General features: G+C 42.2%; 1 protein-coding gene across 1 annotated transcript in view; it reads right to left on the bottom strand.

Annotated features, from left to right (window-relative positions):
• rnf44 (ring finger protein 44) overlaps positions 1 to 13,507 on the bottom strand; it is a 144,266-nt gene extending 130,759 nt beyond the window's left edge. The window contains exon 1 of the mRNA XM_033029484.1: positions 12,988 to 13,507. Within this exon, the coding sequence (XP_032885375.1) occupies positions 12,988 to 13,237 (250 nt within the window). The 5' untranslated portion in view covers positions 13,238 to 13,507. The remainder of the gene's footprint in view (positions 1 to 12,987) is intronic.
• Between the last annotated feature and the right edge of the window lie 6,327 nt (positions 13,508 to 19,834).

Raw genomic sequence — 19,834 nt, 5'->3', positions numbered from 1 at the left:
ACCTCATCTTGAAACACAGTGGTGGGGGTGTTATGGCCTGGGCATGTATGGCTGCTGAAGGTACTGGCTCACTTATTTTCATTAATGATACATCTGCTGATGGTAGTAGCATAATGAATTCTGAAGTGTACAGACACATCCTATCTGCTCAAGTTCAAGCAAATGCCTCAAAACTCATTGGCCGGCGGTTCATTCTACAGCAAGACAATGATCCCAAACATACTGCTAAAGCAACAAAGGAGTTATTCAAAGCTAAAAAATGGTAAATTCTTGAGTGGCCAAGTCAATCACCCGATCTGAACACAATTGAGCATACCTTTTATATGCTGAAGAGAAAACTGAAGCATAAGCTAAAGATGGCAGCAATACATGCCTGGCAGCATCACCTGGCAGAGAAGACACCCAGCAACTGGTGATGTCCATGAATCGCAGACTTCAAGCAGTCATTGCTTTCAAAGGATATGCAACAAAATGCTAAGCATGACTACTTTCATGTACATGACATTGCTGTGTACCAAACATTATGGTGCCCTGAAATGGGGGGGGGGGGGACACTATGTATAAACACTGCTGTATTTTCTACATGGTGAAACCGAAATGTATAAAAGTGACCTTTATTAAAATCTGACAATGTGCACTTTAACCGCATATGATTTTTTCTATTACAAATCTGAAATTGTGGAGTACAGAGTCAAATAATTAAATAAACGGTCTTTGTCCCAAACATTATGGAGGGCACTGTAGATGAGGGAGAGGTTAGCTGATCTAATTCCCCCTTCCATAATTCAAGGATGTTAAAGCCTATTAAAGTGTCACCACCCCTCAGATCAGGACAGGATGGAGTACCTTTCCAAGTACTGTAATATTGCAGGTTTGAAGGTGCAGCTTAGTGAAATGTTGTAATGCAATCAAATATGCTTTACTTTGCCTTTAGCTCATCGTTTAACATAAAACCGCAGAGATTACCTTGAGGTGGGATATCTACTTCAGTTTGTATGGCCGTGTGAGAAAGGAGGGGAAAAAGCAGCAGGATTCACATTTTGTGACCTCTGCGTTGAGGTGTCTCTGTTTACGAATACCAGAACTGATGCAGTTGATGTTGAGTGATGAAGTACTTGACAGAAGTACTAAAACCCTGTCAATATCCTCGAAAACTACACACTGATATGATTCACTACAGTTATATATGAAGGAAAGGAGAAAAAAATGTATCTGTATAGATGTGACATTATGCTCCTGGCATTCATTAGAAAGACTAAAACCAAATCTTTTTGGAATTTCACATTAAGGAATTATCCAAATGAAATTGCTGCCTGCAACTCATTAGCAAAGGCTAAAAATGGAAAGGAAGATGTCTCCTCAGTGGTATATCAGTCAGGAATTGAATGGCCAAATTTAAAGCACTGATTCTGATCAGAACACTAGATTGCTTTCCAGCAGATTAGCCTGATTAAGTTATACATCATCACATGAAGCAAATAAAGTGTCAGCATTGGAATGATTAAAGGAATCACTGATCAACATTGGACCCTTGTGGAAGAGGAACATTGAGCAGGTCAGCTTGGGGAGTGGGAACAGAGGAAGGGAAGCGTTCTTTTTAGGTCACCATTTCCTGGGGCCCCAATCATCCCATCTGATCTAGTGTTTACTGAATCGGAACAAGATAGAACAGAAAATAGAATTTGTGCTTCTGGCATGGTATATCCTAGCTCCTATATCAGTAGAAATATTGAGGAAACTAAATGTTGCTGTCCATTTACAGAGGAACAAGTTTTAAAACTTGCATAATTTGAAAGGTTTATACTATAATTTTTCTCGAATTGTTGGAGAAAATTGGCTTGATTTAGCCATTGTGTTGCAAAGTACACGGGCATTTCCCTTCGTTTGTGTTACTAACTTATGATCTGAAAATAGTTTTTGACATTTTACCCAGCAGATTTCCCCCTCTACTTTCAAATAATTAGTTGGCTATTTCAGAAAACACCGTTGTTTGCATTTATTCATCAAGCGTATTGTGGCCCAAGGGGTAAACAAATATAGTCATTGCTGATATTTTTCATGTACTCGTGTTTACGAGTCATTGTTTATCTCAATTCAACCAACCATAAGCAAAACAGCCATGACACACATTGATGCTTTAGATTTCCCCATTTAAAATATACTACATTGTATTCCTAGCATTCATGCCAAAACAACATTTAATAAACTCTAGAAAGACACAAAAATCTGGAGTAACTCAGCGGGACAGGCAGCATCTCTGGAGAGAAGGAATGGGTGACGTTTCGGGTCGAGGCCCTTCTTCAGACTCTGTAGTTCCATGGAAAACTAATTGCATGATATAATTACTCGAAAACATCCATATGAAGTATTGTACAAAATGTTTATTACATCGAACAAGTTCTCTTTTCTGTGTTTTTAAAATTTTCCCACCGTTTTTCATCTTCATTACAATTGTGAAGCCGTTGTCTCTTTGGTAGTAGATGGCTCCACATTCTCAAGTCACTGTAGTGACTATTGTGCATGAACCTTGATGGCCAAGAAGAGGAAGAGGCCACAATGACTACCAATGCTCCGTGATGAAGTGTTTTACGAGGATCGTTATGACAATTCCTCTCTTGATAAGGACCTAGATCCACGACAATTCACCTACTGCCACAACAGAACAAAAGGGGTTGCAATCTCGCTGGCTCTCCACTCTACACTGGATCACTCGGACAATAAGAATAAAAACATCAGGATACAGGCAGCATCTGTAGTCAAGTTCGAAACCAGATCTCTGGCAGCGTAAGGCCGCAGCTCAACCACTGGACCACTGTACTGCCCTGACTGCGCCACTGTGCTGTGCTGCCCTAATGGGCATTCTGGTGATGAGGTATTCTAAACACCAGGATACCTGTAGATAGATTCTGAGCACAATGCAACACACATTGTACTCGGGCTCTATGCAATTGTACACAGCCTGCAACCTATATTGGGAACTTTTTTTTCTCCACGAGTCTACAGATGCAATCCATTCTGGATCTCCAGAAGAATTGGAAGTTTGCCACACTGGAGTATGAGACACACTTGAGCCACACCAAGATCATCTGACACTTTAGTTGTTTTTGTTTTAGAGATACTGCTTGGAAACAGGCCCTTCGTTCCACTATTAAATAGTCCACACCAACTGTTGATCACCTGTTCATGCTAGTTTAATCTTATTCCACTCCCATTCCCTACACACTAAGGGCAATTTACAGATGCCAATTAACCTACAAACCTGCATTTATTTGGGATGTGGGAGCTGAAGCACCTGAGGAAATCCACACGTTCACAGGGAGAACGTGCAAACTCCACACAGTCAGCACCGGATATGAGTATCAACCCAGCTCTCTGTGCTGTGAGGCAACAGCTCTACCAGGTGTGCCACTGCCCCATCCTACAGCTGCTGGCTTGCAAAGCCAGAGATCCGGGTTTGATCCTGACTAAGGATGCTGTCTGTATGGAGTTCTCACTATGACTGCACATGTTTTCTCCAGGTGCTCCGGATTCATTCCACACCCCAATGATGTAAGGTTTGAAGTTAATTGGCTTTTGTAAAATTATAAATTGACCCTAGTGTGTAGTATGGTGCTAATGTACGGGGCAATCACTGGTCGGCACAGACTCAGGGGACCGACAGGCCTGTTTCCGCACTGTATCACCAAAGTATAAAGAGTGCAATGCTGTCCATGTGCAGGGAGACTTTGACTTGAGTGCCCCCAGTTCCTGGGAATGTCATCCCTCTTCCATAATACAAACTAGCCAGGGGAGAGAGGGCAGCTCTGCCTGATTCCAGCTGTGATCAGTAAACTCTCTATATCCTACTTGCCAATTTGGACTTTGCTACCAATGGTTCCATACAGCAGTTATATCCCTTCCTAAAGTCTTTTTTCCCCTTAAAAAAAATGATGTGGGTCACATTCTGTCAAAGGCCTTCCACAGTTCCAAGCTGACGGGCAAGAGTCCAGACCCATGTCCTACATACAGATCATATTGTTGGGCAACACTAGTTTGTCAGAGATCTTCCTCCCTGGTCCATTGCAGGTGGATTATCTATAACAAGGCAGACTCTACTCAGTTGATAATGGACTTAGCAAGAATCTTGTAATTCACATTTAACAGTGATATGGTGCCGCAATGTCTGATCCCAAAGTCACATTCAAACATTCCAATGGTATCCAGCCAGGACTTTTCAATATCTCACTCACTCCCCACTATATATGCCATGTCCTGTCTATTTTTCCAATCTAAAGTCCAACCACAAAGGTATCTGCTGCATCAGCCTTTTACCTATTTTATGATGTTGTAGATTTACTCCGCATAATGACAATCAGTTTATGAGAAAGTATGCACTCATCTTGATTTGAGACATTCCAGTATTGTGTATTTGCTGTGACAACTGAATATTGAGATAGTACATGTTACTTAAAAGTCCAGTGTAATTACCCTCAGAAGTTGCACAACGTTTATTGGTTCCAACTCCAAAACAATTTTGTTAATACAAATTTTAATTTGTTGCAATTCTGCTTATCTCAATCACTAATTACAAACGTTCCGTTTGCTAACCATTTTAACACCCCTCCCCATTTCCGTATTCACCTTTCGGTCCTGAGCCTCCTCCATTGTCAGTGTGAGACCACAGGCAGACTGGAGGAACAGAATCTCATATTCCGCTTGGGGAGTAGCTTGCAACCCAACAGTATGAACATTAAATTCTCCAAGTTTAGGTAACCTCTAACAAACCCCCCCTTCCCTACCCCTTTGGTTCCACACAACACCCCTTTGTTCCCTGGAGCCCCACCTGGACTTGCACCTATTTCTCCCCTCCCTTCCTCCCACATATCTTCCTCTGGCTTCACAATTCGCAACTCTTCAATCAGTTTATCTCACATTCTGCTTTAATCACTGGCAATTCTGGCAATTGTTCCAACCTTCTGCCCATTTGCCTGTGACAACCTATTACCTGCTATGCTTTGTCCCGCCTCTCTTCTCTTCCAGCTTTCTTCCTGCACCCTCCAAACAGTCAGTAAGAAGGGTTCTAACCCAAAATGTCAACTGTCCATGTTCTCCAGAGATGCTGCCTGACCCACTGAGTTACAGTGTCCTTTTGATGAACATACTTCTTGATTTTACACCTGAATGGCTTTGCTCAAACATTAACCTTCCATTCAGTACCGCTGAAGGTGCTTTGTATCACACCCAAATACTTAATCATTTCAAACATATTAGATAGGTTATCCCCTCAACTTCAGTCTTGTCAATGTGATTATAAATTTTCGTCAGAAAATATAAGGTGCAGTTAAATTCTTCACCTGCATACCATTTTTGTTTAGTTTCTTAAGTGTAGAGTGAGAAATGTTAAAAGTTACACCAACTTAGAATTGAAATTAAATCTACAATTGCTTTCCTGACTGAAACCAAAGGCAATCAAGGTACTGATCGAGGAAAGGACTGCATCACATTACCACAACTTTTGCATGCAAAGCCTCAAAAGGTTTCAATAGGAAAGGGTCTGGGAAATTCATTAGTTATCCTTGTCCAAACAAAAATCAAAAATCCAAGCACTTGACTTGCACATAAACTATTATACATCCAAGTTTATAAAATAAATCTAACCATTTTGTGTTACAGGAACATTTTCAAAAGTACAGGCACATATAATCTGTTTTTCAGATGTGCAATCTCATTCTGGTTAACCACAGCTGACTGAGTTACTATGCCATTAGAGAGCATGTACTACAACAATTAAATTAACGTAAATGCTTGCAAAACATATCTTCATTATTGATCTTATTTTCTCCCACAGCAGTTCATGAAAGATAAAGTTTATTTGTTCTGAAAGTGCTTAGATTGAAATTAATATTAATTTCAAATGCTCTTTTGCACATTTGCATTTTAATTTGTTAAATTGCTCTGTCATTTAGCGGTACATTAATGTCACTTAAATGACAAGATATTCAGGAAAAATTATATGTAGACAAAATAAAAATCAGCCCATTCATAGATGCAGCAGGTAAAAACAAAGTAGCTATTGAAATAAATTAGGAAGGAAGACTGAAAAAGCTGTATTTCACCCGTCAAAAAGGAAGGCTGCATAGAGTGACAACAGAGTACATACTGGGATTGAATTTTACACAAAATGTGTACATTACATTCCTTCCTTCACTGTGTTTTTTTTTTAACAATCCCCCTGTTTTTATTGGGAAAATAATCTGTCATTTCCATCTCATCCACTCTTTAAACTGACTCCCCCCACACGATAACATTGACTTTGTTTGCTGCATAAAACAGACTGCTGCAGGTCATGTGTCCCAGGCCACTTTATTGCTCCACAGAGTGATGTCGATAAATACTGTTTAGAAAAAGAGAAAAGATGGAGAGATTAACAGAGATGTGGAAATGGGCTTCAAAAGGTTCCTGGAAATGCAGACATCTTGACAAGATGAGGTGAAAGAATTATAGAGGTAGCTTTTATAGTTATAAAATTATGAACAAATTTAAACACAAGGGTGAATTATTTAAATTTAAGGCCGGGGAAGACAATGAGAGTAGAAGTGCGATGGATAAGCACAACTTGTACAGGATAGAATTCAGACTGCAGGGTTCCTCAAAACAAGTTTATGGAGCATTGAGGAAGGTCAGGAAAACATTTGTGTATTCATTCTGGATGTGAACAAAAGTCTGGCTGAGGAGGGATTAAAGTAGGAGCTCAATCCTGGTTTAAATGGGCACCATGCTCTCAGTAATGCAAACTAATGCCCTCTGGTTCTCTAATGAAAAATCCAAGTACTTATTTGCAATCAATAGCATTTTTCAGACTGCTTTCTGAAGGGAAGTTGCATTTTAGATTTAACCCGTGAGCCACTTTTGAGAATATAAACAGCTGATCATTCGACCTGAAGCAAGAGGATAAATTTGACCTTATTGATGTTTATAACATGACGAGGAACAGAGATTGGATGGATAATCAGAGTTTTTTTCCCCTTGGATGAGGGGAAGTCTAAAATTAGAGACCACGGGTTTGAAGTGAGAGGGGAGAAATTTAAAGGAGATTTGAAGATCATTTTTTTCCACACAGAAGATGATGGAATGAACTTCCCAAACAAGTGATAGAGATACAATTACAATGTTTTAAAGACATGGAAACAGGTACTTGGACATGTAAGTAGTTGAGGCATATGTGCCTAGTGCAGACAAATGGAATTAGTGCAGATAGGCATCACAGTTGGCATGGGCAAGTTAGGCCGAAGGGCCCTTTCTGCGCTGTACGACTCCATTACTCAAAACAGACCATTCAGCTGGTGAAGTTTATCTCACATTTCATTAACTTCTTGGCTACATTTTTAGGAGCTGCATGTGCCTGTCAAATTTGTCTAAATTATTTCTGATTATTAAAACATTAACCGTGTTACTCTCCCATCTCTGTGACTACAAATTTAGCCCTAAATTCATGTTGACTTGCACATAGCTTTTTGATTGAATATAAGTGAATGCATCAGATAAATTATGGCAAGAATCTGCTGCTGAGGTAAAAAGGATTTTAATTTATAATTATACAGCAGGAAAGCAGATTAAGGAAAACATATTCATATCTCAGCCAGCAAATCCAAGAAAACTTGAAACTGTGGCGGCTCCCAAGGGTCGTGCCATCATACTGTCGAACCCCTCGACACGGGAGTGGTTCAGTCCGGAGGCGGCCCTTAGCCAGAGGGTTTAAAGGCAGGGGTTTGGGTGCCATCTTTCTCTTGTTTGGTCTTCCCTACAACCGGAGGGAACATAATAAAAGGTGCCTCTCAAAACACTGGACTTCGTGCTTCCTTTTGAGACCCACGCACTACATTGGTGACCCCCGACGCTCCATTGGCGTCATGATGGAGAGAAGAGAAAGACCCAAACCCCTGCCTTTAAACCCTCTGGCTAAAGGGCCGCCTCCGGACTGAACCACTCCCGTGCCGAGGGGTTCGACAGTATGATGGCACGACCCTTGGGAGCCGCCACAGGGAACGCCCTCATCCACCCTAAAGCGCCTTCGCGAGCGAGTTGGCAGGCTCGCACCCGTCCCGACGTCCCGCCATGGGATATTTCGCCCACACGTGCCATCAGCCCTCAGGGACTGCCCATACGTCTTCCTGCGCCGTGATGCCCACCGGACGCCACTCCAGAGGCCGTACGAGGGCCCGTTCCGGGTGCTGGAACACGGGCAGTCGACTTTTGTCCTGGACATGGGGGGCTGGCCGGAGGCAGTGTCGATTGACCGTTTAAAGCCGGCACACCTGGACATTGACCAGCCGGTGCTGGTTGCCCAACCTCGGCCTCGAGGGCGCCCCCCTTCACGGCTCCCCCCGCCTGTCACTCCACCTGTCCTTCCGCCGGTCCCTCGACCTGTCCCTCCACCTATGCCTCCGCAAGCCCCACGATCGGCTGACTTCCGCACGTGGGCCGGCCGAGTCGTGCGCCCGCCGGTGCGTTTCGTGCCTCTGGTTCTGGGGGGGGGGGGGGTCCTGTGGCGGCTCCCAAGGATCGTGCCATCATACTGTCGAACCCCTCGGCACGGGAGTGGTTCAGTCCGGAGGCGGCCCTTAGCCAGAGGGTTTAAAGGCAGAGGTTTGGGTGCCATCTTTCTCTTGTTTGGTCTTCCCTACAACCGGGAGGAACATAATAAAAGGTGCCTCTCAAAACACTGGACTTCGTGCTTCCTTTTGAGACCCACGCACTAACAAAACCTTGAAACAACAGTGACTTTAGGAAATCATGCCCCATGGTGTAAATTTGTTGAGGAAGAACAGCATGTACAAAGAAAATAATAGTATTAATCCTTGCTCTACACAATATACACTCTAGTGGACAAAATGTTTAGAACACTTATTTTCTTACATTTAAAAAAATCTTCATTTGAGATTGGATGGAGCATGAATCTTACAAATTTCTACAGATGTGCCATAGAAAGCATACTGTTGGGGTGCATCAGAGTGTGGTTTGGGAACAGTTCTGCCTAAGACCACAAGACATTGCAGAGAGTTATGGATGTTGCCGAGTCCATCACACAAACCAGACTCCCCACCATTGACTTCATCTACACTTCATGCTGCCTCAGAAAAGCATGTCCCACCCCAGTCATTCCTTCTCCTCCCCACATCTGTCAGTGGAAGATACAGAACCTTGAAAGGATGCACTACGAGATCCAGGAACACTTTATCTCCAATCTTCTGAATGGTTCTTCCATAAGCTAGAGAGAGTACTGTCTGATTTGTCTCTACCCCATTGTGGACATTGGACATTGTGGATATTGGTAGCTAGTATTCTTCATTAACTGCCTCTAACTGAGGAGGATTGCTTAATCTTTTCAGTGTCATTCGCTATTGGTCAGTACCTGTGATCATATTTTCACCAGAATAGAGAAGGACTGGGAGCTGTCCTTCCCTGACATTGGAAATCCAGGAGTGTATTTACATTAATATAGCAGAATCATGATAAAAAAATGAATGAGATGCAGCTTTATTGAGAGTCATAGTCATAAATCACAAAAACAGGCCTTTTGACGCTGCTTGTCCATTCCGACCATGTCCATTTGAGCCATTCTCATTTGCCCGCGTTTGTCCCATATATCACTCTAAACCTTTCCATTCCATGTATTTTAAATACTGTTAATTATTCTTAATAATCCTGGCTGCCATGATAAAATTATGCAGTGTCCAGAACAATTGTTAATAACTCAGTGTCCATGTCACTGTGCACTTTGCAACATTTTCAGCTACAAGGATGGGATCCTGTTGGCCTTTATGTTCCTCTGTAGGCTCCATGATCACAGCTTTCCGGAACAGACATTTATAAATAGTGCAGTTGGGCCAAAGTTCCTGCTACTCCTTTTCTCCCACTGGAGTACTCCATACCCATGCAATTTTCAGGCTACTTTTTAAATGTCAGCTTCCCATAAAAATGGAAAATTGAAAAAAAAAAAATAGAGTTTAAAAAGGTTAAATGTGGATCATATATTTTTTTAAGATATCACACACCTCTGGAAGTTGTGTCTCGCAGCAGCTGACTATTACTATAGCAACAGGATGTTATTATATAGCTGCCCTGTGTTCCTCGGAGTCTATGCACTATCTATAATGTCAGGGGGTAGAATGGGTAAGAAAAACATATTAGCTCATGGCCCATGCCATTCAGCTCAGGGGAACATCAAAATAAACACCAATTTTTGCTTTTATTAATGAAGCAGAATTATTTTTGTTCATGACGGACATCCCAAAATACCCAAATTAAATCACCAAGCAAAATCACCACAAATAAATCCTTCATATTTAAATAACTTTCAACAATAAATATCCTATTGTTTTTTAATTACAGCAAATTACAAAGCTATCATCCTTCCACACATGACCATAGTATACATTGTAGTTATTATTTCATTTAATGCCAATTGTGTTTGAAGTAATATATATTACAAACTTGCTTCCTCCAGATCTATTTTACTCCCGATTATGATGTTGATGAATGAAAAAAGTTAGTTCCTTCAGTGTTTGCAATACCTAATGCTATGGAATAAAACAGCTGGGAAGAAACGGTCTCCGAATCCGGAAGTATGTTTTTTCAAACTTCTGTACCTCTTGCCTGATGGGAGAGGGGAGAAGAGAGAGTGACCGGGGTGAGACTCGTCCTGTTTATGGTGGTGGCCTTGCCGACACAGGGTGAAGTGCAGATGGAGTCGATGGGAGGGAGGTTGGTTTACGATACAATATGATACGATAAAACTTTATTTATCACAGAAAGGAAATTGGTCGTGATGGACTGGGCTGGGTCCACAACGCTAGGCAATTTTGGAGAAAAAAATAGACACATCTCATGATGTGATGGAAATAATCTGTAAAAATCAGTGTAGTGGAATATAACACCCAAGATTGTGAAATGTCCATCTCTTTGTCAGGCAGTAGCAAGAAGAAGGCTACTTTTATTTGTATTTATTTTAAAATGAAAATAAAACTGTAGATGTTGGAAATCGGAAAAAAAGATCAGGGAATGCCAAAAATCTTCAACAGATCAGTGGACAGTAAAACAGAATTAACTCTCAATGACCTTTTGTCGAGCTGGAGAAGTGAGAAAACATGTGTGTTTAGTGCTGAGGAGAGGGGGAAGGTGAAGTGTATAAATGAATGCCTGTGAGAAGGTTATCCAGGTGGTATAATATTTTGGGGGCTATCTGCTTAATAGTTAAATCAAGAAAATTAGAGAACAAAAACAAAACTACATGCTGAAACTGTGAGATGTTGCACCTACCCTTTTAACATGACCAACCCGTCGTCCAGTCCCTAACTCTCCGTCCAAGCAAAGCAACATTTCACTTGTACTTCTTCCAATCTGTCATACAGCATTCAGTGCTCATGATGCATTCCCTCAACATAAGAGAAGCCAACTGTATAATAATTTCAAAGTCAGGAGTCAACAGTATTTTATTGCCTTATGTACCGAAACAGAACAATCAAATTCTTACTAGTTCTTGCTAGTGTAGTTCAAAGTTTAGTTGGAGTTCATAGTATTCCACAGCCTGATAGTTTTTGGGAAGAAGCTGCTCCAGAACCTTGACTTTACAATTTCCCGATAACAAGAGTGAAATGTGAGCGTGGCCAGGGTGGTATGGGATCCCTGATGATGCTGGTTGCATTTTGAGGCAGTGCCTTCTATAGATCCCTTCAATGTTGTAGAGGTCAATGCCCACGATAGACTGGGCAGTGTTCTCACGCATCACATGGGCAGCCTTGAGCTTTCAGTCATGGCCAGTTAAATTCTCCTTTCCACTCACTTTGGCATCTTGTTCCAGTGAAGCCCAGCACGGCTTGAGAAGCAGCAATTCATCTTTCATCGCGGCACTTGGCAGCCCTCAGGAATCAATAATGAATTCATCAATTTCCCATTTGTCAGAATCTTTTTTGTTGCTGAAATGGCCAGTTCCGATTAAGCTAATCTTTTTTAACTCGTTTTTTAAAATTTCTCCACAAATATCTCCTGAGCTACTGAGTATTTTCCAACACTTTGATTTTATATAATTGGTTAACTATGTATAAACAAGCAACCAGAATTGACAACTTATTCTAACTATCAAAAGTGACTCTGTTGACAGTTGAAGTTGGAAATGGCTTAACTACATCCTTGAAAATATATATTTCTTTTTTTTCGACTAATTCCTCCGTTGGATCGTATTTCTTCAATTCCCACACCGCCCTAATTTGTATTCGCCCAGACAAAAATAAGTTGCCGTGGAGATGTTCTGCTGAAACTACTCCTTCTAATTAGAGCATTTATTTAATTAACATCCTAAGTCTGAATTTACTGACCCCGTTCTAACTTCTGCGTACAAAAGGAACTGGAAGGAGGACTTTTTTTTGTGGCAGTTATCTCAACAACCTGAACTCTGCCGCAGCAACAGTGTCAATGTGTAATGTTTGCTCCCACAAACATTAAGGCTGCCGGCTATGAATTGAAATCCAAGCTTCCTCAACAGCAGGAGAGCAGATGGAGGCAAATATATGATAAGCTTTGGGGAGAGGATGGAGTGAGGAGTGGCGTGGATTGAATTATTGTATTTTTTTAAACTAACATGGGTTGGTCTATTTCTTTTCCAGGAATAGAATAAAAAATATCTATAATGCCAACAAAAGCATGTCCAAGAACAAGAGCCCCTGGAAATTTCCTGACCAACCCCAGCACTTCACTGTACACCCGACTTGGTAATAGAAGTTCAAACTTTAATGTCTATTAAAACACATCCTCCCTTACTTCATACAGAAAGTGGGGAACAGTGACAGACGTACATTGATTTGTGGATCAGAACTAGAACCTTAATTTATATTAACAAATACAAAATAAATTTGAGACTGCGAGCAAAAATACAGAGAATGCAACCATTAAAAGAGATCAGTGAGTATGGATTTGGAGCGGCCGCCACCATGACTGAAACGTCCCGCTTACCTGGCGGGGAGAGCCGGGCTGTCCGCCGCGGCCGCCCGGGGCTACAGCCGCTGTTCGGGGCGCTGGCCTGGGGCCGCCGGCCGTCGAAATGCTGCATCGGGAGGCGCGTCTCCTCTCGATCAGAGGCATCCAGCTGATCGGCCTGCTGGCCAATTCCTCGCCCTTGGCACCGCTTGGTTGGAAGCATCGGACTGAACCGGGGGAGCAGCCGGGGATCCCCGTTCGGCTGGGCACCGCTCATCCTCGGCATCTTTCACAACTGCTCGAAATAAGAAAAAAAGGCTCTCTCCTTTCCTCTCCTCCCCACCTCCTCGAAGCGAAACCTTAATCGCAGGCGTTAAACTTTCCATCAGATCAGCCGCAGCGTTGCCCCTTTAAATCGGTGGGGGTTTTTTCCATCCCTTCTGCCCTTAGTATAACCCGGGATCCTGGCGGGAAACAAACTTTAAAGTCCAACATAAGCAGAATGATCGCAGCCGGTCTGTGTCACCAATATATTCCACCCACTTCTGCGTTTCTACTTCTTCCTCCCTCCCTCCCTCCCTCTAACCCCACCCGCTCGGTGCAGAAAACCACAGGAGAGTTTCCGCCCCTCTCCCAGGAAACCTGACTGTAAAACTTTGTGGTGAGTCCAGTAACTTGTGTGTGTGTGTGTGTGTGTGTGTGTGTGTGTGTGTGTGTGAACACACAACGCCGCTGCTGAGGTGCTCTGCCTAATGCTAGCCCCCCTGCCTCACTGGTTATCACTGTGTGTATGTGTGTGAGCCTGTCAATGTGCGTACACCCGACCGATGCCGGCTCACATTGATACAGTCATTCCATGGTTTCAGCCGATACTTTGTGTTCAGCCAAACCTTCCCGGAACCAGCGCTTCAGATCCACCCTCAGACTCGACGCATCGATTCCCGTCGCCGGATGCTGGGTAAGATTTCACTTGCCCTCCCGCTGGCTTCACCACCTGCTCCCATCTGATGAAAGATTCAGAGCATATGCAATAAACAGCAGCTACCTCAGCGCCACTTCCCAGCTCTAACCCCTTGTCAATCATTCTCTTAGTATCTAATACTGTGGTGTGTTTTGTTTCCTTAGCAGACTTGAATAAAGAGGAGGCATAGCTTTGAGGTAACCGGTCCAAGTGGATAAGAGCCGTGTACATTTTTCATCCAGAACATGTTCACTGCCTGGAATCTCCTGCCAGAAAGGGTGGAAGATGCGTGGCACATTTAAATCAATGGACGTTTCCGAACTCTCCCACCCTTCTCCTCTCCTCAGCCCTTCCTCCTTTTAAAAAATTGATCCAGAACCCTGGTGATCTCCAAAGTAGATTCCAGCACAAACAAATGGTTGCAGCCACGCACAGTGCCACAAACCCTATTATAGTCACTTCTATCCCTTCCCCCAATCCACCTCTCAAAGCTTGAATTTCATTGTCCTATCTGGGACATATGACAATAAAACACTCTTGACTTTTGACTCTTGAACAAAAAAACAAAGGAGGTACTCAGCGGGTAAGGCTGCATCTGTGGCGGGGAAATGGATAGATGTCATCGGTCCACTGACCTCCACAGATGCTGCCTGACCTGCTGTGTTCCTAGAGACATACAGCACAGAAACAGGCCCTTCGGCACAACTTGCCCATGCCGATCAAAATGGCATGATCATTTGCTAGTCCCACCTGCTCTTATTTGGCCCTGATCTGCCAAATCTTTCCTATTTATGTCCCTGTACAAGTGTCTTTTAAATGTTCTTATAGTACCTACCTCAACTACCTCATCTGGCAGCTCGTCCTATATACCTGCCACCCTCAGTGTGCAAAAGCTGCCACTCAATGATTCGGTGGTATATTTATTGTCACATGTACCAGGTACAATGAAAAACATTTTTTGCATTCAGGTCAGCAGGACTATCCACACACATGAGCACAATTGTCCTGGTCAGTACAGTATGCACAGAACAGCCCAATGAGTCAATTTGCAGGAGGCACAATATTGGGGCCATTTTACAGTCGCAGCTGCAGCTGGTGACAAAGCCCGTTACTGAGATCACCTCCATTCCAGTCATCCCATGATCCAATGTCCCTCTTCAGCCCTTGTTCCCCCGGGGGCACATCCCGCAGACTCTGGTTCCTATTCTATCTTTACCCTCCTACCTTAAACCTGTGTCCTCTAGAAACATAGAAACATAGAAAATAGGTGCAGGAGTAGGCCATTTGCCCTTCGAGCCTGCACCGCCATTCAATATGATCATGGCTGATCATCCAACTCAGTATCCTGTACCTGCCTTCTCTCCATACCCCCTGATCCCTTTAGCCACAAGGGCCACATCTAACTCCCTCTTAAATATAGCCAATGAACTGGCCTCAACTACCTTCTGTGGCAGAGAATTCCAGAGATTCACCACTCTCTGTGAAAAATGTTTTCCTCATCTCGGTCCTAAAAGATTTCCCCCTTATCCTTAAACTGTGACCCCTTGTTCTAGACTTCCCCAACATCGGGAACAACCTTCCTGCATCTAGCCTGTCCAACCCCTGAAGAATTTTGTAAGTTTCTATAAGATCCCCCCTCAATCTTCTAAATTCTAGCGAGTACAAGCTGAGTCTATCCAGTCTTTCTCCATATGAAAGTCCTGACATCCCAGGAATCAGTCTGGTGAACCTTCTCTGCACTCCCTCTATGGCAAGAATGTCTTTCCTCAGATTAGGAGACCAAAACTGTACGCAATACTCCAGGTGTGGTCTCACCAAGATCCTGTACAACTGCAGCAGAACCTCCCTGCTCCTATACTCAAATCCTTTTGCTATGAATGCTAACATACCATTCGCTTTCTTCACTAACTGCTGCACCTGCATGCCTACTTTTAATGACTGGTGTACCATGACACCCAGCTCTCGTTGCATCTCCCCTTTTCCTAATCGGCCACCATTCAGATAATAGTCTACTTTCCTGTTTTTGCCACCAAAGTGGATAACCTCACATTTATCCACATTATACTGCATCTGCCATGCATTTGCCCACTCACCCAGCCTATCCAAGTCACCTTGCAGCCTCCTAGCATCCTCTTCACAGCTAACACTGCCCCCCAGCTTCGTGTCATCCGCAAACTTGGAGATGTTGCATTCAATTCTCTCGTCCAAATCATTAATATATATTGTAAATAGCTGGGGTCCCAGCACTGAGTCTTGCGGTACCCCCACTAGTCACTGCCTGCCATTGTGAAAAAGACCCGTTTACTCCTACTCTTTGCTTCCTGTCTGCCAGCCAGTTCTCTATCCACATCAATACTGAACCCCCATACCGTGTGCTTTAAGTTCTAGTTCTTGATTCCCCAATTCTGGGTAAAAGATTCTGTGCATTCACTTCATTTATTTCCCTTATGATTTTATACACCTCTGTAAGATCACCCCTCAGCCTCCTGTGCTCCAAGGAATAAAGTCCTAGCCTGCATAAAACCTTGAGCAAAAATACAACGTGCTGAGTTCCTTCAGCATTCTGAGAGGTCAAATGTAAGAGGATGGTAGGCAGTAAATGGCAGGATCCATGTTAGAAACATAGAAAAATAGGTGCAGTGATAGGCCATTCGGCCCTTCCAAAATCAGTACCACTTTCATGCTTTTTCCCCATATCCCTTGATTCCATTAGTCCAAAGAGCTAAATCTAACTCTCTCTTGAAAACATCTAGTGAATTGGCCTCCACTGCCTTATTTGCATTAATGTACAGAGGGATATTGGGGTGCAAGTCCGAAGTTCCCTGTAAATGGCAACACAAGTAGATGAGTGGGAAAGACGGCATTCGGCATATTTGATTTCATCGGTCAGGGTATTAAATAGAAAGTTGACAAGTCATAATGTAACAGCATAAAACAATGATTAGGAAAGTTTTGAGTATATTATGTTGTTCTGGTCACTGCATTACAAGGATGTAGAGGATGCAGAAGAGTTGATGCAAGAAAATGCAGATGCTGGTTTACACCAAAAAAAAGACACATCAAGCCCCCATTCTTCAGCAACCACTAATGAACTATTAAAATATATGCAAGCTTTAAAATTAACCTCCTGAGTGGTTAGTGGTTGCTGAAGAATGGAGGCTTGATGTGTCTTTTTTTGTGTAAACCAGCATCTGCATTTTCTTGCAAGGGGAACATGAGTATCAACAACCCTGCTGCCACCACTAGCAGTCCATGTCACCTACAACTTTGCAAATCAATTTGATTCATTGCACTTCAAGTACCTGGGAAGAGAAATATCCCAATTTTCTTATGTCAATAAAAAAAAAAATATATATATAACTAAAATCATGCCATCTAATGTGGTATTTTGGAGTAAGTGATAAGGAAACATGTTTTAAATACTCCTCACAGTAGACTGGCCTTGTGTCAGATGCATGTGTCAATAGTCAGGAATGTTCCATTATCTAGTCAACCTAACAGAAAGTAAGAGCATTGACATTCCCAACTTTAATCTCTGTCTCAATATGTTTACGAGTTATTAATTCTCCTTACATCCTGGAATGACATGGAAAGTAATTTCCTCGATAGAATTGTTTTCTAATCCATGAGCACTCCTGCTTTCCAATAACCTACACATAATTCACTGGATCTGAACTGAAGTTTTTTCTTTTCTCTCTAACAGACAATGCATTAGCTCTTGGAAGCAGAAAGTTTGTTCAATCATTAAACAAACACATTTAGAGAAAACAAAAATTGATGGTAAATTTAATCTGATTATATTTGGTTCTTTTTGCTGTGTGGGATAGGTAAAATTAGACGGAATATGTTTATGAATCATGTAGTTGACACAAAATTTAATATTGACAACATTTATAAGACTCCTCCTGTGAAGCTTTAGGTTAATTAAAAAAAATGTCTGGTAGACATTCTTCAGATATAAGGAACTTTATTGAAAGAGTAGGACGGTAGTGCAGCAGTAGAGTTGCTGCCTTTCGGAGCCTGAGACCCGGGTTCGATCCTGACTCTATGTCTGTATGAAGTTTGTACGTTCTCCCCATGACCTACGTGGGTTTTCTCCGGATGCTCCAGTTTCCTCCAATAGTCCAAACACATACAGGTTTGTAGGCAAATGGCTTGGTAAAAATGTAAATTGTCCCTAATGTGTGTAGGATAAAGTTAGTGTGTGGGGATCTCTGGTCGATGCAGACTCGGTGGGCCGAAGGGCCTGATTCTATGCTATATTTCTAAACTTAAGATGGTGTACTCTGTTTACAATCTACAGCAAATATTTTAGTACACAGCCAATTGGAAATTTTGATTAAAATTATTATTTGCTTCTCATGGAAGTTGAGAATTGCTGGCAAGGTCTATGTTTAAATGTCTATGGAACATAGAACATAATAATGTATACTAAACGAACATGCCCGACACCTACAAAGTCCATGTCAAATATGATGTCAAGTTAAAGTAATCTCCTCTACCTGTACTTGATCCATATCCATGTGCCCGCCTAAAAGCCTATTAAATACCACTATCTTATCCGCTTCAACCACCACACTTGGCAGCACATTCTAGGAACCCACCACTATAAATTAAAAACACCTGCCTGCACATCTCTTTTAAATTTTCTTTCTCACCTTAAAGCTATGCCATCTAGTATGTGGCATTTCCACAGTGGGAAAAATATTCTGAATATCAATCCTTACCAACGTCTCTCATGAATTTGTACAATGGAAAAATATGGACTTTTATCAGGTCTCTCCGCAACCTCCAATGCTTCACATAAAACAATCCGGGTTTGCTCAACCTCATAGCTAACACCCTCCAATGCAGACAATCCTCTAATCTTTAAATATCCCAAAGGTTCCTTTTTTGAGCCATTGCAGTCTGGGTGGTGAAGATTATAGTAGTTTGATATATCAAAAGACTTACCTGGCCTTATCACATAACACCCAATTTACTGTTGACCAGATTGGGTGAGAATATAGGAATTTCCTCCCTTCAAGACATTAATTAACATTTTTTGCAAAAATCTGATAGTTTCCTGAAAAGCTTTATTGATACTGGCTTTCTAAAGCTTTACTTTTCCTTCACTTTCCAACCCATACATATGTCTCAGCCAATATACTCTTGCTTAGTTCCTTGCCTTCCCTTCTTTATGTCATCTCAGAGCTTATGCTGTCCATGAGAATCACCAACTGCTCCCTCGGACCTATTGTCTCATAATAACCATCCATCTTCTCTTCCTGGTTCCTTTATTAGCTCTTATCCACTGGCCATGCCCTCTTCAACTCTCTCATTACTATCCTCTTCCTTAAAATAAACCAAAACCTCTTGTGACCTCTGTCCTTGCCAACTACTACCCACGTAGTACAGGTCCACCACCAATTTTCCAGCACCCTTGGTTCCAGAACCTTGCCGGATTTTTCATTTTGTTGGACCAACACAGGTTACATAATCTCTCTCCTTCCTTTCTTTCCCTGCTCTCGGCTGCATCCCCAACTTCAACAACCCAGAGATGAGAGCAGTTGCCGAGAGACAAGAGGGATGCACACAGAGAGCTCAAACTCAAGTGTAACAAACTGTCCATTTTCACTTAGACATTTGGGTACATACATGAGGTTGTGGGTTGTGATCTAGTATTCGATTCATGTTTATGTATCAAACCTTTGAGGTATTGAGAATTGTTGTGTTGCCGATTTGGAAATATTGTTTTTATTTTTGATTTTATTACCTAGAAAGGGTATATGTGGCAATTAGGATTTACTTACTCTGATAATTAGGATGTCTTGCTTGCAGTCACCTAAACAGACAATTTGCTGTGATGTCTTCCTGTAAAGCCCTTATTGGAATCCTTTAACTAAAGCCATTTTGTATTGGCAAAGTATTGTAAAGGTATTG

This window comes from Amblyraja radiata, chromosome 11 (genome assembly GCF_010909765.2).
Source record: "Amblyraja radiata isolate CabotCenter1 chromosome 11, sAmbRad1.1.pri, whole genome shotgun sequence".
Classification (NCBI taxonomy): domain Eukaryota; kingdom Metazoa; phylum Chordata; class Chondrichthyes; order Rajiformes; family Rajidae; genus Amblyraja; species Amblyraja radiata.
Note: the sequence above shows the minus strand (reverse complement) of the source record. Positions and strands in the feature narration are given on the sequence as shown.